Genomic DNA, 25277 nt, shown 5'->3' with positions numbered 1-25277 from the left:
TCCTGTTACAGCTACAATTCTGTAGGTTTGCTGAGTATGTCCGAAGGAAAATGAAACTCGGGGCTTATTTATGTACTCTGACAATAAAATTTACTTTGAACTTTGTACAGATCAGAAACAGAATCAGGTTTATTATTATTGGCATGTGTCGTGAAATTTGTTAACTGAGCAGCAGCAGTTCAATGCAATACATAATATAGAAGTGGAAAAATATAAATCAATTACAATATGCGTACATTGAATCGATGAAAAATCATTCAAAAACAGAAATGATTTATATTAAAAAAGTGAGCTAGTGTTCATGGGTTCAATGTTCATTTAGGATTCATATGGCAGAGGGGAAGAAGCTGTTCCTGAATCGCTGGGTGTGTGCCTTCAGGCTTCTGTACCTCCTGTCTCATGGTAACAGTGAGAAAAGGGCATGCCCTGGGTGCTGGAGGTCCTTAGTAATGGATGCTGCCTTTCTGAGACACCACTCCTTGAAGATGTCCTGCCTGGGTACTTTGTAGACTAGTACCAAAGATGGAGCCAATTAAATCTACAACCTTCTGCAGCTTCTTTCAGTCCTGTCAGTAACCTCCCCCCCCCCCCCACCCCATACCACATAATGATGCAGCCTGTCAGAATGCTCTTCACCGTACATCTACAGAAGTTTTTGAGTGTTTTTGTTGACATACCAAATCTCTTCAAACTCCTAATGACGTATAGTCACTGTCTTGCCTTCTTTATAACTGCATCGATATGTTGGGACCAGGAGAGATCCTCAGAGATCTTGACACCCAGGAGCTTGAAACTACTCACTCTCTCCATTTCTGAATCCTCAATGAGGATTGGTATGTGTTCCTTCCTGAAGTCCACAATCAGCTCTTTTGTCTTACTGATGCTGAGTGTAATGTTGTTGCTGCGACACCATTCCAATAGTTGGCATATCTCACTCCCGTACGCCCTCTCAGCTCCAGCTGAGATTCTACCAACAATGGTTGTATCATCAGCAAATTTATGGATGGGATTTGAGCTATGCCTAGCCACTCAGTCATGAGTATATAGAGAGCAGAGCAGTGGGCAAAGCACACACCCCTGAGGTACACCAGTATTGATCGTCAGTGAGGAGGAGATATTATCATTAATCCGCACAGATTGTGGTCTTCCAGCTAGCAAGTCGAGGATCCAATTGGAGAGGGACGTACAGAGGACCAGGTTCTGTAACTTCTCAGTCAGGATTGTGGGAATGATGGTCTTGAATGCTGAGCTATAGTCGATAAACTGCATCCTGACGTAGGTGTTTGTATTGTCCAGGTGGTCTAAGGCTGTGTGAAGATCCATTGAGATTGCATCTGCCGTTGACCTATTGTGGCGATAGATTCCACAGGCCCTGGGGATTTATCCAATTCATTTCTCTTTGAAAGACCCAAAACTACCTTCTTTATTTCAAAATGTCCTGGCATAGTAGGATTTCCCACACTGATTTCACTATCTTCCATAATCTAATCCTAAACAAACAACTTTTGTTACCCTTTGGCTTTTAATGTATGTAAAAAATTGCCTTGGTATTTTCTTTAATTATAATTGTCAATGGCATTTCATGTCCACTTTTCACCCTCCTTATTCTTTGCTTGTGTCCTCTCTGGCTTTCTTTATATTCCTGAAACTTCCTGTCTGAATTCAGCTTCCAAATACTTAAGTGTTTCATCAGGCAGCATCTGTGGAGAGAAAAACAGTTAATGTCTCAAGCTGATGAAATAGGAAAGGCTAGAACTCAATAAACATGATTGCAAGCAGCTTTAATACTTATGCTTCATGAATTCATGTTGCATTTTGCCTGACGACTATTATTTCTCCATCTGTCATTAACTGCAGGTTCGGGGAGTGAACCTTGGATTCAGATGAAGGGATACCATGGAGCAGGAATCCAGTTTGTGTGTAAATCCAGTGGATGGAATACTGAGCCAGAGATCCAGTGGATCGGTGGCGATGGGAATGCACTAACAGAGGCTGAGACAAAGTACCACAGAGACTCGGGTCTTGTAAATGTTGAGAGCAGTGTTGGAGTAACGAGGCACTCATCAGGCAAACTGAAGTGTATTATCAGCAGTGAACGTTTGAAAACAGAACATACGGCAATTATTACAATATCAGGTTTGTAAATTATGTTTGATCGGTGAAGGGGAAAGGTGATTCAATCTCTCCTGAAAATCTAGCTACCAAAAATAGTTTGTCTCCATAACGTCATTGCCAAAATCTTATACCTGTTGAAGACTGTCCCTTGTTTACAAACAAAATCAACTGTTAGTGACTATTTTGCTGTTTGTGCATCTTTTAAATCTGCCACACCATTAAAGGCCAATTGAATCCACAGCTTGTCCATTTGGGTTGGACATCAACACAGATATTTTCAATCCTTTGATACTCAGGTGAAACATAAATTCCATCTGAGTGCATACAACTTAGAACATTTCCAAAAACATTAGCATTACAAAACAGTTCCAAAGCATTAGCATCTGCTGCATTGACCTAGCTGTGAGCAATTGACATTGCTGTGCCCAAGATGAAAGTTTTGTTGATGTCGCAGGTATGGTCCAATTTAAAAAGAAGATCCATAAAAACAATCATCCAGATTACTACTTGAAACTTCTATAAGTTGCCCCAGGCTAATACAATCAGAGTAGAATTCCTGGCTCAATGATCAGTGTGGGAAAGCCCCACATAATTTTGTGTACCTCTGTAAAATCCCCCCTCAATCATCTACATCCCAGAAGCTCAAGGCAATTCAATCTTGCCCCATAACACAGTTGCTCAGGTTTCAGTAACTTCCTTGCAAGTTTTCTCTGCACTCTTTCAATTTGATTTACATCTTTCCCGTAGGCAGGTGATCGAAACCAGGCACAATACTTCAACTTGGGCTGCACAAACATCTTAGTCAATTTCTACCTAACATCCCACTCTTGTACTCAATACATTGATGTATGAAGGCCAATATACCAAAAAGTTTTCTTTATGACCCTATCTACTTGAAACAGCACTTCCAAAGAATTATGGACTCCTAGAATTCCTAGATCCCTCTGTTCTACTGCATTTCTCAGTGCCCAACCACTCACTGTGTAACACCAACCCTGGTTGGTTCTACTGAAGTGCAACACCTCACACTTGTCTGTACTAAACTGCATCTGCCATTTTACATCCTATTTTTCCACATCTTCCAGATCTGCTGTAAGCTCTGATCGTCTTCATCACTGTGCAGTAACCCCCAATCCTGATGCCATCCCTAAATTTGATGATACAGTTTACCACATTATCATCCATTTGTTGATATGGATGACAAACAACAATGTACCCAGCACCGATCTCTGCAGCAGACCACGAGTCACAGGCCTCCAGTCAGAGAGGTAGCCACCTACAATGCTCTCTGACTTCAAACGAGAAATCAAAGTCTCTTGCAATCTTGAAAGCCAAGCAACTGAACCTTCTTGACCAAACTACCATGCACTACCTTCTCAAAGGCCTTGCTGAAGTGCATGTAGACAACATCCACTGCCTTGCCTTCATCAACTTTGTAACTACCTCAAAATCTCTATGAGATAGGTTAGACAAATTTATCACACACAAAGCCGTGTTAGCTATCCTGAATCAGTCACTGTCTATTCAAATACTTTTATATCTGGTCCCTTAGAACACTTTCCAAAAACTTTCCCAGTACTGACGTCAGGCTCATATGCCTATAATTTCCTGGCTTATTCTTAAACAGCAGAACAACATTAGCTATCCCCCAATCCTCTGGCACCTCGCCCATGGCTAAAGATGTTTAAAATACCTCAGCTGGGGCCCCTGCAATTTCTGCATTAGCCTCCCACAGGGTTTGAGAGAACATCTTTTTTTTTCCTTTTTACCCCTGAAACCTAGATCTACCTCCCCAAGTGAGGATGATCACTGGCATTACCCAACAAAAAACTTCCAAGGCGTTCCCCATACGGCCAAACTTTCAATCTAATCTAGAGTGGCTCCCCTCCTTAAAATTTATCCTATCACTTATACTACCTTTAATATAACATATAGGCTAAAGATGACACAGGTCAAGCTAAGCATTAAAAACAAAAAAAACACTAGGCAACTTCAACGCCTGAGATACAAATCCCAAATATTTACAGTTTGCTGGTTGAGAGTTTTTGTTAATCAGTTTCGGCAGCATACCGGTTTGACCCGATCATGTTCCACAAATTAAACTGGAAAAAAATAAACAAAGAAGTGGATTGTGAAAATTAACAGTTTGCCTCGGCATGAGGCCCCTTAAATGCTGCACGAATAACCTAAAAAAAAGGTTATTGCTCTTCTCGTTCTTCTTCTCCCCAGCGCGAATGGTAAAACTCTTTGGCCGCCTCTGGTGTATCGAAATAATGCTTTTCACCTTCATGCATGACCCGGGGCTGGGCAGGATACAAGAGGCCGAACCTGACCCCTTTCCCGTAAAGCAGGGATTTCACCTCCTTGAAAGCTGCTCGTTTTTTACCCAGCTCCGCACTAAAATCTTCATAAAAAAACACGCGGTGTCCGCGGAAATACAGCTCCTGCTTCCGTCTATCGATGATGCGTTGCTTATCTTGAAAGGAGTGAAAGCAAACCAGGAACATTCTTGGTCTCGTTTGCCTGGCTCCAGAGACACTGGATGGTTTACGTCCGACTCGGTGAGCACGCGGAAGTACGAGAGGACTTGGGAAAAAATTTGTCCCCAGCACTTCGTCAAAAAACTCAGTCATAAGTTTAACAGGGTCCGAACCTTCCAAATTTTCAGGAATGCCGACCACTCTCAAATTGGATCTCCACGACTGATTTTCGAAGTCATCTAGCTTTCCCTTCAGAAACGCGTTTTCGCTCTGCAACGCTGCAACGGCGGCTTCGGCGCTTACCAATTGGTCACTGTCTTTAACCCCACGAATGCGTTCGTCGTGTGACTCATAAGCAGACATAATTTGTTCCATGGTAGCATTCACTGGTGATAAAGCATCTTCAAGTTCTCTTTTTAGGGCAGAATGTACCGCTTGCGTCATGTCAGTAATAAGTACTAAACGAAGCCTCTCCAAGTCATCGGGTAGCGCAGGTCCGGGTCCAGCTCCAGCAGCGTGCAGCGGTGCCATTACTGTAACATCTGCCTTCTTGCTCGAGGCCTCGCTATCTTTTTCCCCAGTTTTACCTTGAAGGTACATTCTACTTGCCACTTCAATGTCCAGCTACGTCCCGCGTTGTTCACAATGGTAAATATTCAGTTATCTCAAGCATACGACAAAGATAAACAGGTAGATTTTCAATAAAAATCACGTACCAACTCACGCCATACTCAACCCCGGAAGTCCTGACAGAACATCTTGTCAGGTCCTGAGATTTATCCACCCTAATTTGCTTCAAGACAGCAACACCTCCTCCTCCTCCGTAATCTTTATAGGGTCCATTACCCCGTTACTGCCCAGCCTCACGTCAATAGATCCTGTCTCTCTCTCTTGAGTAAATACTGATGCAAAAATCTATTTAAGACCTCCCACATTTCTGTCAGCTTCATGCGTGGATACCACTCTTGATCTTCCACGTGTCTCCTTTTAGCCCTCCTGATTGTCGTCTTGCATTTCTTTCACTCCTCAAATACCTCATTTGTTCCTGCCTGACTCTAACTGTTATGTACCTCCTTCTTTTTCTCAATTAGGACCTCAATACCTGTTAGAAATCATGCTCCCTGAACCGATTATCCCTGCCTCTTATTCTGCAGGAACATACAATCTCTGTACTCTCAAAGCTCCCCTTTTGAAAGCCTCTCACTTAACAAGTGCACATTTGCAAGAAACACTCTGTCACAATCCGCACTTGCCAGATCCTTTTTGATACCATCAAAATTGGCCTTTCTCCAGTTTGTACCAGATCTGTCCTTTTCCATAATTACTTCGAGACAAATGGCATTTTGATCAAGATGCAAAGTATTCCCCTACAGAAACTTCTGTCACCTGTCCTGTCTCATTCCCTAATAGCAGATCAAGTATCAAACACACTCTCTCTTTTGGACTTTCACATTGTGATTAAGGAAACTTTCTTCAGCATATTTGACAAACTTTTTCCCATCCAGCTGTTTTACAGTATGGGAGTCCCAGTCAATATGTGGAAAGTTAAAATCACCCACTATCACAACTATTTGTTTCTTGCAAGAGTCTGCAATCTGCCTGCAAATTTGCTCCTCTACATTATAGAGTCATAGAGAAGTACAGCACAGAAGCAGGTCCTTTGGCTCATCTAAATTGCCTTCTCCCATCAACCTTCACTGGGACAATAGCCCTCTGTATCCCTACTATACAAGTACCTATCCAAACTTTTCTTAAACATTGAAATTGTGATGGCATGCACCACTTGTGTTGGCTGCTCATTCCAAAATCTCACGACCCTCTGAATGTAGAAGTTTCCCCTCATGTTCTCCTTAAACCTCTCGCCTTTCATCCTGAACCCATGACATTTGGTTGTAGTCCCACTCAACCTTTGGAAAAAGCACACCTGCATTTACTTTATCTATACCCCTCATAATTTGTACACCTCAATCAAATCTCATGTCAAACTTCTGTGTTCTAAGAATGCAGTCATAACCCATTCCATCTTTCCTCATAATTCGGGTCCTCCAGATGTGGCAACATCCTTGTGAATTTTCTCTGTACTCTTTCAAACATGTTTACATCTTTCCTGCAAGTAGGTGTCCAGAATGCCCACAATATTCCAAATTAAGCCTCACCAACACCTTAAACATCTTCAACATAACATCTCATCTCCTGTACTGAATACATTGATGCATGAAGGCCAATGTTGCAGAAGCTTTCTTTATGGCTCTATCTACCTGTGACACAACTTTCAACAAATTATGTACCTGTACTCCCAGATCCCTTTGTTTTGCCACACTCCTCAATGCCCTTCCGTCCGCTGTGTAAGACCAACCCTGGTTGATCCTACTGAAGTGCAAAACATACTTCCCTGCAATAAGTTCCCTTTGCCATTTTCCAGCTGATTTTCCCAGCTGATGCAAATCCCCCTGCAAGTCATGATAGCCTTCCTCACAGTCCACTACTCTCCCAGTCTGGGTGTGATCCACAAATTTGCTCATCCAATTCACCACATTATCATCCAGATCATTGATACACTGTAGATGGCAAACAGCAAAGGACCCAGCACCGATCTGGTGGCAAACCACTAGTCACAGGCCTCCAGTCAGAGAGACAACCCTCTACTACCACTCTCTGCCTTCTCCCATAAAGCCAATGTCTAATCCAATTTACTACCTCATCCTGAATGCCAAGCAACTGAACCTTCTTGGCCAGTTTCCCATGTTAGCCCTTGTCAAATGCCTTACTAAAGTCCACGTGGACAACATCAACTACCTTGCTTTCATCAATTTTCCTTGAACAACTCAATAAGATTGGTTAGATTAGATTTAGATTTTTAGATTATGAGGACACGCAGTCTTCTTTTACTGTCATTTAGTAATGCATGCATTAAGAAATGATACAATGTTCCTCCAGAATGATATCACAGAAACACAAGATAAACCGAGACTGAAAGACTGACAAAAACCACACAATTATAACATATAGTTACAACAGTGCAAAGCAATACCGTAATTTGATAAGGAACAAACCATGGGCACAGTAAAAAAAAGTCTCAAAGTCTCTCGAAGGTCCCATCATCTCACGCAGACGGTAGAAAGAAGAAAAACTCTCCCTGCCATGAGCTTCCAGTGCCGCAAACTTGCCGATGCAGCATCCTGAAAGCACCCGACCACAGCTGACTCGAGTCCGTCCGAAAACTTCGAGCCTCCGACACCGAGCACCGAGCACCATCTCTGCCGAGCGCTTCGACCCTGGCCCCAGCAACAGGCAATAGGCAAAGTCGAGGACTCGGGGCCTTCCCCTCCGGAGATTCTCCATCGCACAGTAACAGTGGCAGCAAAGTGGGCATTTCAGAAGTTTCTCCAGATGTTCCTCCGTGCATCTCATGTCTGTCTCCATCAAATCAGGATTGTGCACAGTACCTACTTACAAATACGATATCATTTTGGAGCGGCCGCGCGCGCTGCGTCACGCCGCCATCTTCTCCTCCCCTCCCCTGTTAGACATGCCTGACCACGCGTGAAGCCATTCTATCTTTCATTGGTCTATGTCTATCCAAATACAGCATCTATAAAAAGTATTCACACCCTCCTTTTAAGTTTTATTGTTTTACAACATTGAATCTCAGTGGATTTAATTTAGCTTTTTTGACACTGATCAACAACAAAGGCTCTTTCATGTAAAGTGAAGACAAATTTCTTCAAATTGGTCTAAAGTGGCATGGCCACTTTGGTGATGAATATCTGTTATCTGTCAAGTAGGGGACCGTGCACAATTCTGATTGGATGGAGACGGACGTGAAAGTACGGAGGAAGATCTGGAAAACTTCTGAAATGCCCGCTTCACTGCCGCTGCTACTGTGTGGTAACCAGAATCTCCAGAGCAGAAGGCCCCAAAATTCTCGGCTTTGTGTGTTTCAGCGGCCGGGGAGAGGCCGAAGGCGCTCAGCAGAGTATGGCACTCGGGAGGCTGCATTGGAGGGGCTGGTCAGAAGCTCGGAGTTTTCGGACGGATGGACTCAAGGTCGGCTGTGGTCGGCTGCTTCCAAGGCATCGGCAAGTTGACGGTGCCTGGAGGTTTATGGCAGGGAGTTTCTCCCTTTTGCCGCCTGCTATCGGGGACTCGGAAGTCGATCGACTCGGGGACTTTTGAGACTTTATTTACCGTGCCCACGGTTTGTTCTTCATCAAATTATGGTATTGCTTTGCACTGCTGTAACTATATGTTATAATTATGTGGTTCTGTCAGTGTTAGTCTTTGGTCTATCCTGTTTTCTGTGATACCACTCTGGAGAAACATTGCATCGTTTCTTAATGCATGTATGCATTTCTAAATGACAATAAAAGAGGACTGAGTGTTCTCATAATCTAATTTTGTCAAACAGGATCTGATATCCGGGTGGAAGAAGCTGTCCCGGAGCCTGTTGGTCCTGGCTTTTAGGCAGCGGCACCGTTTCCCGGATGGTAGCAGCTGGAACAGCTTGTGGTTGGGGTGATTCAGGTCCCCAATGATCCTTCAGGCTCTTTTCACACATCTGTCTTTGTAAATATACTGAATAGTGGGAAGTTCACATCTACAGATGCTCTGGGCTGTCCGCACCACTCTCTGCAGGGTCCTGTGATTGAGGGAGGTACAGTTCCCATACCAGGCAGTGATGCAGCCAGTCAGGATGCTCTCATTTGTGCCCCTGTAGAAAATTCTTAGCATTTGGGGGCTCATACCAAACTATTTCTGAGGTAAAAGATGCGCTGTTGTGCTTTTGTCACCACACAGCTGCAATGTACAGACCGTGTGAGATCCTCAGTGATGTGCATGCTGAGAAACTTAAAGCTGTTCGCCCTCACAATCCCAGATCCATTGATGTCAATAGGGGCCAGCCTGTCTCCATTCCTCCTGTAGACCAAAACCAGCTCCTTTGTTTTCACAACATTGAGGACGGCAGATTTACAGCAGTGCCATTTTCTTTCCATTTCTTGATAATTGACTTAACTGTATTCCAAGGGATATTCAGTGACTTGGAAATGTTCTTGTATCCATCTCCTGACTTGTGTTTTTCAATAACCTTTTTGCAGAGTTGCTTGGAGTGTTCTTTTGTCCTCATGGTGTAGTTTTTGCCAGGATACTGACACCAGCAGTTGGTCCCAGATACAGGTGTATTTTTACTGCAGTCCATCGAAACACCTTGACTGCACACAGGTCTCCAAAAGCAGATTTCCATTTAACTAATTAAGTAACTTCTAAAGGCAATTTGCTGCACCAGTAATGATTTGATGTGTCATATGAAAGGTAGTGAATACTTATGCAATCAATTATTCTGTGTTTTTTTTTTGTGATTAACTTCAAACATTTTGTCATGATCTTCTTTCACGTTGACACTATTACTTTTCCTGTTGATCAGTGTCAAATTAAATCAACTCTGATTCAATTCCGTAAAACAATAAAAATACTATATCTTCCAAGAGGGGGTGAATACTTTTTATAGGCACTGTACTTATATATCTGGTCCCTTACAATATCTTCCTAATAACTTCCCCACAACCAATGTCAGACGACTTAGTGGTCTATAATTTGCTTGTTTGTGTTCAGAGCCTGTTTTAAACAACAGGACAACTTTGGCTTTTCTCCAATCCTCTGGTACGGCTCCTTTTGCAAAGGATGGTTTAAATATCTCTGCTGGGACCCCAACAACTTCTGCACACCTCTTGTAGGGTCCGAGGGAACACCTTGTCAGGACCTTGGAATTTATCCACCCTGATTTGCGTCGGGGTAGCAAACACCTCCTCCTCTGTAAACACAAAATAATCTGCAGATGCTGGGGTTGAAGCAACACTCACAACACGCTGGAGGAACTCAGCAAGTCAGGCAGCATCCGTGGAAACGATCAGTCAACGTTTTGGGCCGGAACCCTTCCTGACGAAAGTTCCTGAGTTCCTCCAGCGTGTTGTGAGTGTTCCTCCTCTGTAATCTGTACGTGGTCCATGAAGTTGATGCTGCTTTGCCTCACCTCTAAAGACTCTGCATCCATCTCCTGAGTAAATACAGAAGCAAAGCATTCAGTTAAGGTTTCTGCCATGTGTTTTGTTTCCACACTTGGATTACCTAACATTCTGATCTTCCAGAGGACCAACTTTGTCCCGAGCGGTCCTTTTACACAACTTATCTGTGGACTCCTCCTTCACGTTGTCTGCTGGAGCAACTTTCTGCTTTCTTTTAGCCTTTCTGATTTATTTCTTAAGTGTTTTCTTGCATTTAGTATCCTTCATAAGTACCTCATATGTTTCTTCCTGCTTATACCTGCTATGCAGCTCCTTTTCTCTCTTAACCAGGGCCTCAATATCTCTTCAAAACTAAAGTTCCATACATCTGCTATCTTTACCTTTTATTCTGACGGGCAAGTACAATCTTTTTTACTCTCAAAATTTGGTTCTGAAAGCCTCCACTTTCCTCCACTTGCCAGAAAACATTTCCCAATCCACACTTGCCAGATGATAGGTTGTTGATTTGACAAAAGGGAGATGGCCGAGGAATGGAATTGAGGGGAGAAAAGGATCAGCCATAATTGAATGGCAGAGCAGGCTTGATGGACCAAATGGCCCAATTCTGCTCCTATGTCTTATGGTTTTATGTATTTATTTTCATAATTCTGGTTGTTGGTCCATACCCTGAGCTCATCCACCTTTCCTACGTTACAGTGCTCAGCCTATTGTTGCTTTTCATGGGAATTAACAAGAAATTGTTAGTAAGTTTGCAGATGACATGAAAATAACACTGGACAGCAAATTGTTATGAAAGTGTTGCTTCATCAGATATTTTTTGTGTATGATAGACGACATGATGCTGAGCACAAATATAATTTCAGACTTGCATCATGCAGGAGTTTGGAGAAACAAGAAATTATTGACAGCATTTAATTGCATAACAGTGCTGACACTTTGCAAAAGTTCAACTATGCTAAACAAAATATTGTTGATGATTTTCACTTGTATTCAGTGTCTCAACAGAAAGAACTTGATTCAGATAAGTGCCAGCTATTGCGTTTTGGGAAGTCAAATGAAGGGCGGTCGTACACAGTGAACAATAGGGTCCAGAGGCATGTTGGAGAATAGATGAAACTTGGAGTCCAAGTATTTGGTTCCAGAAAGTGGAGTCACATCTGCACAGGTTGATAAGGGAGCTTTTAGCACACTGGCCTGTTCTGTTTTCAACACCCTGCTATTGGAAAGAATGCAGAAATATTTACAAGGATCTTGCCGATCTTGCCAGGACTTGAGAGACTGAGTAATGGGAAGAAGTTGCACAGTCTAGGACATTATTCCTTGGAGCATATGAGACTGAGAGTTGATCTTATGAGGCCCTTCCATTGGTTGGGGTCAAACATGGATATTGCATCTGAGCTGTTTACATGATTATATAAACTGGTACACAAGTCAGGGCAGTTTGAAATGGAGAACAATCTGTTGTTCATGCAGCAGGCTCCCCCTCTCCAAACAGCCGACATATCAAAAGGAACAGCAGAAACCAATACAGTATGGCATCAGTGGTGTTGCAGGACTCTAACTCTGGGTTTTTCCTTAGGGTTTACTCCCAAAGCCATCCTTAAAAATCAACCAAAATCTTCCCAACCACTGTGGTCAGACTAACTGGCCTATAGTTTCCTTTCTTCTGCCTCTCTCCCTTCTTAAGGGTGGAGTAACATTTGCAATTTTCCAGTCTTCTGGACCCATTGTAGAATCTAGTGATTCTTGAAATATCATTATTAATGCCCCCATGATCTCTTCAGCCACCTCTTTCAGATCTCCAAGGTGTACACTATCTGGTCCAGTGACTTATCTACCTTCAGTCCTTTCAGTTTCCCATGAACTTTCTCTCCTGTTCTGGTAACTTCACCCACATGACCCCTGACACCTGGAACTTCCACCATACTGCTCGTGTCTTCCACAGTGAAGACTGATGCAAAATACTTCTTCAGTTCATCTGCCATTTTGTTGTCCCCCATTACGACCTCTCTGGCATCATTTCTGAGTGGTCTGATATCCACTCTTGCCTCTCTTTTACACTTTATATATCTGAAGAAACTTTTGATATCCACTTTAATATTATTGGCTCGCTTGCTTTTGTATTCCATCTTTCCCTTCTTAGTGACTTTCTTAGTTGCCTTCTGTTGGTTTTTAAAAGCTTCTCAATCCTTTGATTTCCCAGTAACTTTTGCTCTATTATATGCTGTCTCTTTGGCTTTTATGTTGGCTTTGACTTCTCATGTTAGCCACAGTTGTGTCATCTTTTCTTTAGAAAACCTCTTTCTCTTTGGGATGTACATATCCCGTGCCTCAGAATTGCTTCCAGAAATTACAGGCATTGCTGACTGCTGTCATCCCTGCCAGTGCTCTTTTCCAATCAATTCCGGCCAACTCCTCTTTCATGCCTCTGTGATTCCCTTTACTCCACTGTAATACTGATACATCTGACTTGAGTTTTTCCTTCTCAAATTTCAGTGATCACCCCTAAGGGTTCTTTTACCTTAAGCTCTCCAATCAACTCTGGTTCATTGCACAACACCCAATCCAGAATATCTGATTCTCATTTGAGCTCAACGAGCTGCTCTGAAAAGCTATTTCATAGGCTTTCTAGAAATTCCTCCTGCAGGAATCCAGTACCAGCCTGATTTTCTCAATCTACCTGCATACTGAAGTCCCACATGACTATTGTAATATTGCCCTTTTGACATGCATTTTCTTTCTCCCACTGTAATTTGTAGGCCATATCCTTACTACTGTTTTGGGGTCTGTATACAATTCCCATCAGGGTCTTTTTACCCTTGCAGTTCCTCAGCTCTGTCCATGATGATTCAACACCTTCCTCTGTGACGCTATATAGCCTGTGATGTTGCTGCAAGTGTGTGATTTCTTTCAGCTGGTGCCTTCATGGACGGACATATGACAATAAACAATTTGAAGAGACAATTTGTCAGGCACATGGACAAGGAAGATTGAGAAGGATCTGGGCTAAACACTGGCAAATGGGACCAGTTTGGATGGGGCATGTTGGTCATCATGGACCAGTTGGGCTGATGGGCCTGTTTCTGTGCTGTATATCTCTACAATTAAACATCCGTGACAGCGATGAAGTCTCAGAGCCTCCATTATAACAGTCCATTGCAGCCATTTCTGGTTCTTCCAGTAAACACCTATTGATGATACAGGAGGAGGCTGCTTGGGCAGTTGTGGACTTTCCACCTCATGGAGTTTTACTGAACTAATTCTGCTGGGGTGCATTGCAGATTTTGTCATTGTCTCATTCACTGATCTTTATTCTACAGATGATCTCTTCCCTGCTGTTCCTGAATGGGTCCTGCCACTGGTCGTCACCATCTGTGTTGTAATTGCTGCTAACTCCACTGTGATTTTTTGGAATGTGAAACAAAACAGACGCATAAAAGGTATGTTTCTGCAATATTGTGAAGTACTGGCCTGGAAATCCAGTGGAAAATCTCCCAGTTTCCCTCTGAAATTTCTGTGAAAGCCAGAGCATTTTCTGGAGGAATCATGTAAAATCCACATTTCCCAGCAGTCTCTGACATTCCAGCAATGAACGTTGTCAGTGGTAAGAATATTTATGGCCATAGAGCTGGGAAGTAAGGAAGAAAACTGCCCGATGTTGCATCTCCTGTGTCTGCATGATGAAGTGCCAGGAGGTTCAGCTGGTCACTGATTCACTTGTACTTCCTGTAACTTGGTTCCTGATATTTAGGCTCCTCTTCAGTGGTGAGGCTGGGCACAGTTTGTATGATAACTGTTTAATAGCACAAACAAAATTTTAAAATATGCATTTTCATTATATATCGTATCCCTGTGAGCTCTCTACTCACAGTGTCCTACAATGGTCTAAAGAGGCTGACCGGGGCTGAAGAACAGAACTTCATCTTTTAAGTAGGAAAGCACAAAAATGCTGGAGAAACTCAGCATCTGTGGAAAGAAATAAACAGTCAACGTCTCAGACCAAGACCCTTGAATGGAAGGGAAGGGCGAAGAAGCCAGCAAGAACATGGGTGGAGGGGAAGGAGTACAATCCAGAGGCTGGTAGGTGAAGGCAGGTGAGAAAAAAGATTGGTGGATGAGGGAGAGAATTCAATTGTGAAGATGGAAGATGATAGACTGAAAAAGTAGTTCTGAAGCAGAAGGAATCTTAATTGGAGAGGAGAATGGATCAAGGGAGAGAGAGAAGAAGGAGGGAGCTGATAGGCAGGGGAGGAGAAGCAGTAAGAGGGAGTCAGAATGGGGAATGGAAAAAGAGACGAGAACCTAACAAATTAATTGTGCTCTTTGGAATAATTCCTCAAAATATCCGCTATATCTCTTTGTCTGACCAGCATGTTATTGCATTTGTTGCACTGATAACTAGGAGGGCCATTTTGTTGAAGTGGAAGGATACATCAGCTCCCATTTTGTCACAATGGTTCTCTCAAGTGATGCTGTATCTTAGTTTGGAGAAAATTAGAAGTCGAACTTTTGAACCTATGTTTGATTTTGAGAAAAGATGGGGTTCATTTGCTTACTACTATCACTTGAGTTAATTGATAGATTTTCTCCACGATCTAATTGTAAATTTTTGGTACTTTTTTTCTCTTGCTAGTGGTTTGATGTTTTTCTTTAGAGGCTTTTTGTATGACGCATGGCTCCGGGGTTGAACGCCTAATCTTTTTTTGTCAGTTTTCCTCGCTCAGTAGTTTTTTTTTTCTTTTATTTTTCTCACCAATTTTTTTTTTCAATCTTTAAAAGAATGTTTTTTTCTCTTGAGACATTGTAAGTGTTGCCTACTTTGATGTACTCTTGTTAATTTTGGAGAATAATAATAAAGAAGATTTGGAAAGAAAGGAAAAAGAGAAGAGGGAAGGCATCAGAGGGAGGTGATAGGCATGTTAGGAGAGAAGCACTGTAAGGATGCCATACAGCCCTCATTGCTGGGGGAAAGCTCCATTCAATGCAGGTTAGCACTTCCACTGTATCCTGGATAATGGACTACCTGACTGGCAGACCACAGTTTGTGTGGCTTCACAGCTGTGTGTCAGACATGGCTATAAGCAGCACTGGGGCCCCACAGGCAACTGTAGAATAGAATAGAATATCTTTATTGTCATTATTGTGGAGCAATGAAACACAGTTTAGCAGCTCAACGTTTTGCAGCATGACAAAGAATATATACAAAAAATAAACTCTAAAACCTCAGGAGTGCAGTCCAAAATTAATAATATTATGGATTGGGGCGGGGGTGGGGGGGGGGTAGGACTATTGCACACCTGCCATTCCTGGGAGTGTGATGCATTTAGCTGCCGCCGTCTTAGGAGGGGGGCAGGAGAAGGGAAGGGGGTGTTATACATTTCACTGCTTGTGGGTAGAAGCTGTTAAAAGAGTCTCTTTGTTTTCATCCTTAATGCTCTGTATCTCTTCCCAGAAGGTAGAGGGGGAAACAGGTGATGTCCAGGATGAGTAGGATCCTTCAAAATACAAGTAGCCTTCTTTTGAAGTCTGCCAGTATAAATGTCTCTGAGGGAGGGTAATGTTGTGCCAATAACCCGCTCTGCTACCCTCACCACCCGCTGCAAGTCCTTCCTGTTCTGTTCTGCGCAGCTGACAAACCACACTGCACAGCAATACGTCAGGAGGCTCTCTATAGTTGTCCGATAGAAGTTGATCAGCAGGTGATGAGGGAGGAGAGCGTGCTTTAGCTTCCTTAGGAAGTAAAGCCTCTGTTGGGCCTTCCCTACCTGATAAGAGATACGGGCAGTCCAGGTGAGGTCAGCTGAGATGTGGATGCCGAGGAACTTGAAACTCTCTACTCTCTCCACCTCTTTCCCGTATATGTGCAGAGCCAAGTGCTCGACGCGCTTTGATTTCCTGAAGTCTACTATCAGCTCCTTGGTTTTTGTGGTGTTCAAGTCCAGGTTATTATGACAACACCATTCTGTCAAATGCTGTACCTCCTCCCTATAGGCTGTCTCATCACAGTCTGATATGATACCTATTAGGGTGGTATCGTCAGCAAATTTGACAATGGTGTTGGTGGAGTGAATGGTAGAGCAGTCATGGGTGAAAAGAGAATAGAGGATGGGGCTGAGAACACACCCCTGTGGTGTACCAGTGTTCAGGATGAGAGTAGATGATGTGTGTTCTCCCATCCTGACACTTTGGGGTCTGTTACTCAGAAAATCCAGTATCCATGAGCACAGTGAACTGCCAAGGCCAAGGCTGCTCAATTTCTGCACCAGTTTATAGGGGATGACTGTATTAAAAGCTGAGTTGTAGTTCACAAACAGCATTCTTACATAGGTGTTATCCTGATCCAGGTTTGTAAGGGCTGTGTGGAGAGCTGTGATGACTGCATCCTCTGTCGATCTGTTTGCACGATACGCAAACTGGTATTTATCAAGGTCAGCTGGTATGGCAGACTTAATATAAGACAGTATGAGTCTCTCAAAACATTTCATGATGATAGGAGTTACAGCAACTGGGCGATAGTCATTAAGGCAGTTCACTGTACTTTTCTTTGGTATGGGTATTATTGTGGCTGACAAGGCAGGTGGGGACTTGAGACTGTAGTAGTGAGAGGTTGAAGGTGGTAGTAAATACTCCTGCTAGTTGATCTGCGCAGTCCTTAAGAATCCTTCCGGTGACTCCATCTGGGCCAGCTGCTTTCCTCGCATTGACTCCGCACAGGGCGGATCTGACCTGGTGTTGGTGTAATTGTATAGGGTCATCCTTCTCTGTTAGTGCTGACTGGATGCCGACTTCTCCATTCTGGCTGTCAAAGCGAGAAAAGAACTGGTTCAGAGTGTCTGGCAGTGTCCTATCTGAGGAGTTTGTGACTGTATAGCTGTCCTTGTAGCCAGTAAGAGTCTTTATCCCCTGCCACATACACCTGGAGTTGTTAGTGGTAAAGTGCTCCTCTATACACTGTTTCTATCTGTGCTTGGCCTCTCTGATGCCGCTTTTCAGAGCTCTTCTTGCCTGCCCATAGGCCTGTCGATCCCCAGATTTAAAAGCAGCATCCCGTGTTCTTAGCAAGATCCTCACCATGCTATTGAACCAAGGTTTTTGGTTGGGGAACACCTTAACAGACTTTGTGTCCATGACATTCTCAGCACAAAAGTTTATATATGAAAGAACAGCTGATGTGTGCCCTTCCAGATCTCCCCTTTCATCAAAAACTTCCCAGTCTGTGTTATCGAAGCAGCCTTGAAGGGCAGAGGTAGCCTCCTTAGTCCATACTTTGACTGTCTTCATATATGGTCTTTGTCTACAGCTGAGTGGTTTATATGCCGGGGTCAGGGACAGAGACAGATGGTCTGAGAGTCCCAAATGTGGCAGAGGGCTGGCTTTATACGCATGAGGAAGATTGCAGTAGACTTGATCCAAGGTGTTCTTTTCTCTTGTCGGGAAGTTCACATACTGATGGAATTTAGGTAAAACAGACTTCAAGTTGGTATGATTGAAGTCCCCAGCTGATATAACAATGCTGTCTGGTTCCCTTCCTGTTTACCCTGTATACCTCAGACTTTAGATACAACACTGAGTCATGTTATCCGTAGAAAATTATCTGATAACTTAGCAATAGTGTATAAAGGGAGGTTGGGAGGATGAATACAGGGCCCTGGTGGAGGACTGGAATTTGCAAATATCACTTCACTCTTTAAGAAGGGAGGAAGGCAAAAGAATTCATCGGGGTCGGTTTCCTGTGGTGGAGATATCCAGAACTAGAGGGCACAGCCTCAAAATTGAGGGGTGACCTTTTAGAACAGAGGTAAGGAGGAATTTTTTTTTTTAGCCAGAGAGTAGTGAATCTGTGGAATGTTCTGCCACAGACTGTGGTGGAGGCCAAGTCCATGGGTGTATTTCAGGCGGCAGTTGATTGTTTCCTAATCGGTCAGGGCATCAAAGGATTTGGGGAGTGGCAGGTGCATGGGGTTGAGTGGGATCCGTGATCAGCCATCCTGGATGGTGCAGCAGACTCGATAGGCTGAATGGCCTAATCTGCTCATCTGCGTCCTGGTATTGGACTTTGACTTTGTCAAATGGTGCAAGCTGAATCATCTTCAGCTCAACATCAGTAAGGCAAAGGAGATGGTGATGGACTGATCCTGCACTGCTCCCTGTTACTATTGATGGGGTGAGGACCTACAAGTACCTGGGGGTGCGTCTGGATGACAGACTTTAGTGGAGCACCAACACTGAAGCTGTGTACAAGAAGGCCCAGAGATGCCTCTCCTTCCTGAGGAGACTGAAGTCATTTCGAGTCTGCAGACCTCTCTTTCACATGTTCTACCAACCTGTCGTCACCAGTACAATCTTCCATGTGGTGGTGTGGTGGTGCGCTGGGGCAATGGCATCAACACTGGTGATGCCAACAGGCTCAATAAACCGATTAGAAAGGCTGGCTCTGTAAAAGGAGTCGAACTGTACACACTGGAGGCTATAAAAAGGACCCGACAGAAAATATGGGCAATGTTTCTCATCCTCTGCATGCCACCTTGGCTGAACAGAGGAACACTTTTAGTAATACACTAAGACAACTGCGCTGGTCTAAAAATGGCTACATGGGGTCATTCTTACCCTCAGCCATCAGGCTCGATAATGAGTCAAATAATGACCCCCTTCTGTTAGACTGTTTGAGGTAAGATTTTTTATTCTAATATCTGTAATTTCCTTTGGGATCAATAAATTATCTGTCTATCTAGAAGGGTCAGAGGGGAGTCAGAATGGGGAAGAGAAACAATAGTGGAGGGAGGGCATCAGAGGGAGGTGATAGGCAGGTTAGGAGAAGAGACAGGGTAAGGAGGGAGTCAGAATGGGAAACGGAAACAGAGAGAAGTTGGGTGGGGGGAGAAATTTATATTCATGTCATCAGGTTGGAAACTAATATCGGGTGCTGCTTCTCCAACACAAGAGTGACCTCATTGTGCCAGGAAAGGAGGCTCAATATGTCGGAATGGGAATGGGGATCGGTGTTAAAATGGTTGACCACTGGGAAATCCTGCTTGATGGGGCTGACCAGATGGCCCCCAATCAACATTGGGTCTCACGAATGTAGATGAGGTCACACTGTGAGCGCCATATACAGCTGGTAGCTCACAGCATTTCAAATTCAACACTGAGTTTAACCACTTCAAACCATGGTCACCATGTTCATGTTTTCTGACAGCAACTGTTGGTAATGGTTTATGTGTCATCATTTAATCCTTGAGCCTACCATAGACCCACGGTGTATTTCCTTACTTGGCTCTTCTGTCTGACATCTGTCATCACTTCAGCATTTTTTTGTCTCTGGTGGGAGACGGTCAACCATGAGTTTGATGATCCTCTCCGCAGCTGCCTGACCCTCTGAGTGTTCCCTATTTTTTCAGATCTCCAGCATCTGAAGTGAAATCATTGTCCTGAAAACTTGTTGTTCTAATATACCACTGGTCTGTCTTTTCAGAGCTGGAACTTCAGAAATTCATCGTAGAATCTGGTAAGAGTTCAATATTGAAATATTCAGAAACTACAAGAAATAGCCATTTTATTTAATAAAATCAACATTTTCTTCTGTTCGGATGAATTATTTAAATCCTTCATGACATAGCTCTGTTTAGCGATTTATAAATTTACAAACTAATTCCCTGTATTTTACAAACAAGGCTACTTAAAATAATCTTAATGAAATAAAAGAGACTTCAGATTTGGAGTGTGCAATCAATTAAGACTGGATGTTTTCGTTTGAAAACCTGCATAAAGACTGATGCAGGAAATGTCAAAATTTCACTTCACTCCCCCAAAATACACCCCCACCCCCCGAGATGCTGCTCACTGATTTCTTCCACCCATTGTTTGTTGTGTGAACTAATCCTTGTCATGTGAATGAAAGGCTCTGGGTGGAATTTTCCAAACCCTTGTGCTTTGCGTACTTCACCCCAACCTCGAGAACATGGTGGCACATTCCTAGAACTAGGTTTGTATTTCTGCACCGAACGTCAATCACCACTCTGACACAGGCTGAAATATTATGTTGCTGCAACCGTGTTCTGCAGCCCGACAGGTCTGAATAATACATCTCACACAAACTCACCTCCCCCACTCACCCTCACCTCACCCACACTCCTAACATTCCCCCACTACACCTTCACCTCCCACACTCACCCTGACCTCCCCACACCCCCTCACCTTCCCCCACACCCCCTCACCTCCTCCAACTCCGCCTCACCTCCCCCACTCCCCCTCATCTCCCTCCACTCCGCCCCACCTCCCACACACCCCCTCACCTCCCACACACCCCCTCACCTCCCACACTCCCACTCCCCCACTCTCCTCCCCCACTCCCACTCTCCCACTCTCCTCCCCCACTCCCACTCTCCCCCTCTCCTCCCCCACTCCCACTCTCCCCCCCACTCTCCCCCTCTCCTCCCCCTCTCTCCCCCTCTCCTCCCCTCCCCCACTCTCCCCCTCTCCTCCCCCCCTCTCCTCCCCCACTCCCACTCTCCCCCTCTCCTCCCCCACTCCCACTCTCCCCCCCACTCTCCCCCTCTCCTCCCCCTCTCTCCCCCTCCACTCTCCCCCTCTCCCCCTCTCGTCCCCCACTCTCCCCCTCCCCTCCTCCACTCCCCTCCCCCACTCCCACTCCACTCTCCCCCTCCCCCTCTCCCCCTCTCCTCCTCTCCTCCCCCACTCTCCCCCTCTCCTCCCCCACTCTCCCCCTCTCCCCCTCTCGTCCCCCACTCCCCTCCCCCACTCCCCCTCCACTCTCCCCCTCTCCCCCCTCTCCTCCCCCACTCTCCCCCTCTCCTCCCCTCCCCCACTCTCCCCCTCTCCTCCCCCCCTCTCCTCCCCCACTCCCACTCTCCCCCTCTCCTCCCCCACTCCCACTCTCCCCCCCACTCTCCCCCTCTCTCCCCCTCTCCCCCTCTCGTCCCCCACTCTCCCCCTCTCCTCCCCCACTCTCCCCCTCCACTCTCCCCCTCTCTTCCCCCTCCCCTCCTCCACTCCCCTCCCCCACTCCCACTCCACTCTCCCCCTCCCCCTCTCCCCCTCTCCTCCCCCACTCTCCCCCTCTCTCCCCCCCACTCTCCCCCTCTCTCCCCCTCTCCTCCCCCACTCTCCTCCCCGACTCCCCGTCCACTCTCCCTCTCTCCTCCCCCACTCTCTCCCTCTCCCCCTCTCCTCCCCCACTCTCCCCCTCCACTCTCCCCCTCTCCTCCCCCACTCCCCCACTCTCCCCCCCACTCTCCCCCTCCACTCTCCCCTCTCCTCCCCCACTCTCCTCCCCGACTCCCCGTCCACTCTCCCTCTCTCCTCCCCCACTCTCTCCCTCTCCCCCTCTCCCACTCTCCCTCTCTCCCCCTCTCCTCCCCCACTCTCCCCCCCCTCCTCCCCCACTCTCCCCCTCCTCCCCCACTCTTCCCCTCTCCTCCCCCTCTCCTCCCCCACTCTCCTCTCCTCCCCCCTCCTCCTCTCCTCCCCCACTCTTCCCCCCTCTCCTCCCCCACTCTCCCCCCTCCTCCCCTCCCCCACTCTCCCCCTCTCCTCCCCCACTCTCCCCCTCTCTCCCCCCTCTCCTCCCCTCCCCCACTCCTCCCCCACTCTCCACCTCCACTCTCCCCTCTCCTCCCCCACTCTCTCCCTCTCCCCCTCTCCTCCCCCACTCTCCCCCTCCACTCTCCCCCTCTCCTCCCCCACTCCCCCACTCTCCCCCCCACTCTCCCCCTCCACTCTCCCCTCTCCTCCCCACTCTCCCCCTCCACTCTCCCCCTCTCCTCCCCACTCTCCCCCTCCACTCTCCCCCTCTCCTCCCCCACTCTACTCCCCTCCCCCACTCTACCCCACTCCTCCCCCACTCTCCTCCCTCCCCCTCTCCCACTCTCCCCCCCTCCTCCCCCACTCTCCCCCTCCTCCCCCAATCTCCCCCTCTCCTCCCCCACTCCCCCTCTCCCCTCCCCCACTCTCCCCCTCTCCTCCCCCACTCTCCCCCTCTCCTCCCCCTCTCCTCCCCCACTCTCCACCTCCACTCTCCCCTCTCCTCCCCCACTCTCCTCCCCGACTCCCCGTCCACTCTCCCCTCTCCTCCCCACTCTCCCCCTCCTCCCCCAATCTCCCCCTCTCCTCCCCCACTCCCCCTCTCCCCTCCCCCACTCTCCCCCTCTCCTCCCCCACTCTTCCCCTCTCCTCCCCCACTCCCCTCCCCCACTCCCCCTCCACTCTCCCCCTCTCCTCCCCCTCTCCTCCCCCACTCTCCTCTCCTCCCCCCTCCTCCTCTCCTCCCCCACTCTTCCCCCCTCTCCTCCCCCACTCTCCCCACCTCCTCCCCCACTCTCCCCCTCCTCCCCCAATCTCCCCCTCTCCTCCCCCACTCCCCCTCTCCCCTCCCCCACTCTCCCCCCCTCCCCTCCCCCACTCTCCCCCCCTCCCCTCCCCCACTCTCCCCCTCTCCTCCCCCACTCTCTCCCTCTCCTCCCCCATTCTCCCCCTCTCCTCCTCTCCTCCTCTCCTCCCCCACTCTCCTCCCCCACTCCCCCTCCACTCTCCACCCCCACTCTCCTCCCCCCCTCCCCCACTCTCCCCCTCCACTCTCCCCCTCCTCCCCCACTCTCCCCCTCTCCTCCCCCACTCCCCCTCCACTCTCCCCCTCTCCTCCCCCACTCCCCCACTCTCCTCCCCCACTCCCCCTCCACTCTCCCCCTCTCCTCCCCCAGTCTCCCCCTCTCCGCCCCCACTCTCCCCCTCTCTTCCCCCTCTCTTCCCCCTCTCTTCCCCCTCTCCTCCCCCACTCCCCTCACCTACTCCCCCTCCACTCTCCCCCTCTCCTCCCCCACTCCCCCACTCTCCTCCCCCACTCCCCCTCCACTCTCCCCCTCTCTTCCCCCTCTCCTCCCCCACTCCCCTCACCCACTCCCCCTCCACTCTCCCCCTCTCCCCCCCACTCTCCCCCTCTCCCCCACTCCTCCCCCATTCTCCCCCTCTCCCCCTCCACTCTCCCCCTCCACTCTCCCCCTCTCCTCCCCCTCTCCCCCTCTGCCCCTCCCCCACTCTCCCCCTCTCCCCCTCCACTCTCCACCCCCACTCTCCCCCTCTCCTCCCCCTCTCCCCCTCTGCCCCTCCCCCACTCTCCCCCTCTCCCCCACTCCTCCCCCATTCTCCCTCTCTTCCCACTCTCCTCCCCCTCTCCCCCTCCACTCTCCCCCTCTCCTCCCCCACTCCCCCTCCACTCTCCCCCTCTCCTCCCCCAGTCTCCCCCTCTCCGCCCCCACTCTCCCCCTCTCCCCCTCTCCTCCCCCACTCTCCTCCCCCACTCTCCTCCCCCAGTCTCCCCCTCTCCTCCCCCACTCTCCCCCTCTCTTCCCCCTCTCCTCCCCCACTCCCCCTCCACTCTCCCCCTCTCCTCCCCCACTCTCCTCTCCTCCCCCTCTACTCCTCTCCTCCCCCTCTCCCCCCTCTCCCCCTCTCCTCCCCCACTCTCCCCCTCTCCTCCCCCACTCCCCCCTCTCCCCCTCTCCTCCCCCACTCTCCCCCTCTCCTCCCCCACTCTCCTCCTCCTCCCCTCCCCCACTCTTCCCCTCTCCTCCCCCACTCTCCCCCTCTCCTCCCCCACTCCTCCCTCCCCCACTCTCCCCCTCTCCCCCCTCTGCCCCCCTCTCCTCCCCCACTCTCTCCCTCTCCCCCTCTCCCCCCGCTCTCCTCCTCTCCTCTCCCTCTCCCCCTCTCTCCCTCTCCCCCCCACTCTCCTCCGCCACTCTCCTCCCCCACTCCCCTCCCCCACTCCCCCTCCACTCTCCCCCTCCCCCTCTCCCCCTCCACTCTCCCACTCTCCTCCCCCACTCTCCCCCTCTTCCCCCTCTCCTCCCCCACTCCCCCTCCACTCTCCCCCTCTCCTCCCCCACTCTCCTCCTCTCCTCCCCCACTCTCCCCCTCTCCTCCCCCACTCCCCCCTCTCCCCCTCTCCTCCCCCACTCTCCTCCTCTCCTCTCCCTCTCCCCCTCTCTCCCTCTCCCCCCCACTCTCCTCCCCCACTCTCCTCCCCCACTCCCCTCCCCCACTCCCCCTCCACTCTCCCCCTCCCCCACTCCACCCTCCACTCCCCCTCTCCCCCTCTCCTCCCTCTCTCCTCCTCTCCTCCCCCTCTCCTCCCCCACTCTCCCCATCTCCCCATCTCCCCCTCTCCTCCCCCACTCTCTCCCTCTCCCCCTCTCCTCCCCCACTCTCCCCCTCTCCTCCCCCACTCTCCTCCTCTCCTCCCCTCCCCCACTCTTCCCCTCTCCTCCCCCACTCTCCCCCTCTCCTCCCCCACTCCTCCCTCCCCCACTCTCCCCCTCTCCCCCCTCTGCCCCCCTCTCCTCCCCCACTCTCTCCCTCTCCCCCTCTCCCCCCGCTCTCCTCCTCTCCTCTCCCTCTCCCCCTCTCTCCCTCTCCCCCCCACTCTCCTCTGCCACTCTCCTCCCCCACTCCCCCTCCACTCTCCCCCTCCCCCACTCCACCCTCCACTCCCCATCTCCCCCTCTCCTCCCCCACTCTCTCCCTCTCCCCCTCTCCCCCCGCTCTCCTCCTCTCCTCTCCCTCTCCCCCCTCTCCCCCCTCTCCTCCCCCACTCTCCCCCTCCCCCACACTCCCCCTCCTCTCTCCCTCCCCCACTCTCCCCCTCCAC

The 25277-nt window shown here is 48.3% G+C and overlaps 1 protein-coding gene across 2 annotated transcripts in view; it reads left to right on the top strand.

Moving 5' to 3' along the window:
* LOC140198248 (butyrophilin subfamily 3 member A3-like) overlaps nucleotides 1–25277 on the top strand; it is a 93243-nt gene that overhangs the window by 48478 nt on the left and 19488 nt on the right. For both annotated transcript variants that reach the window (XM_072259301.1, XM_072259302.1), the window contains exons 4-6: nucleotides 1858–2136; nucleotides 13936–14055; nucleotides 20088–20120. In XM_072259301.1, the coding sequence (XP_072115402.1) occupies nucleotides 1858–2136; nucleotides 13936–14055; nucleotides 20088–20120 (432 nt within the window). The remainder of the gene's footprint in view (nucleotides 1–1857; nucleotides 2137–13935; nucleotides 14056–20087; nucleotides 20121–25277) is intronic.

Source organism: Mobula birostris, chromosome 5 (assembly GCF_030028105.1).
Source record: "Mobula birostris isolate sMobBir1 chromosome 5, sMobBir1.hap1, whole genome shotgun sequence".
NCBI lineage: Eukaryota > Metazoa > Chordata > Chondrichthyes > Myliobatiformes > Myliobatidae > Mobula > Mobula birostris.
This window is presented reverse-complemented; position numbering and strand designations above follow the sequence as displayed.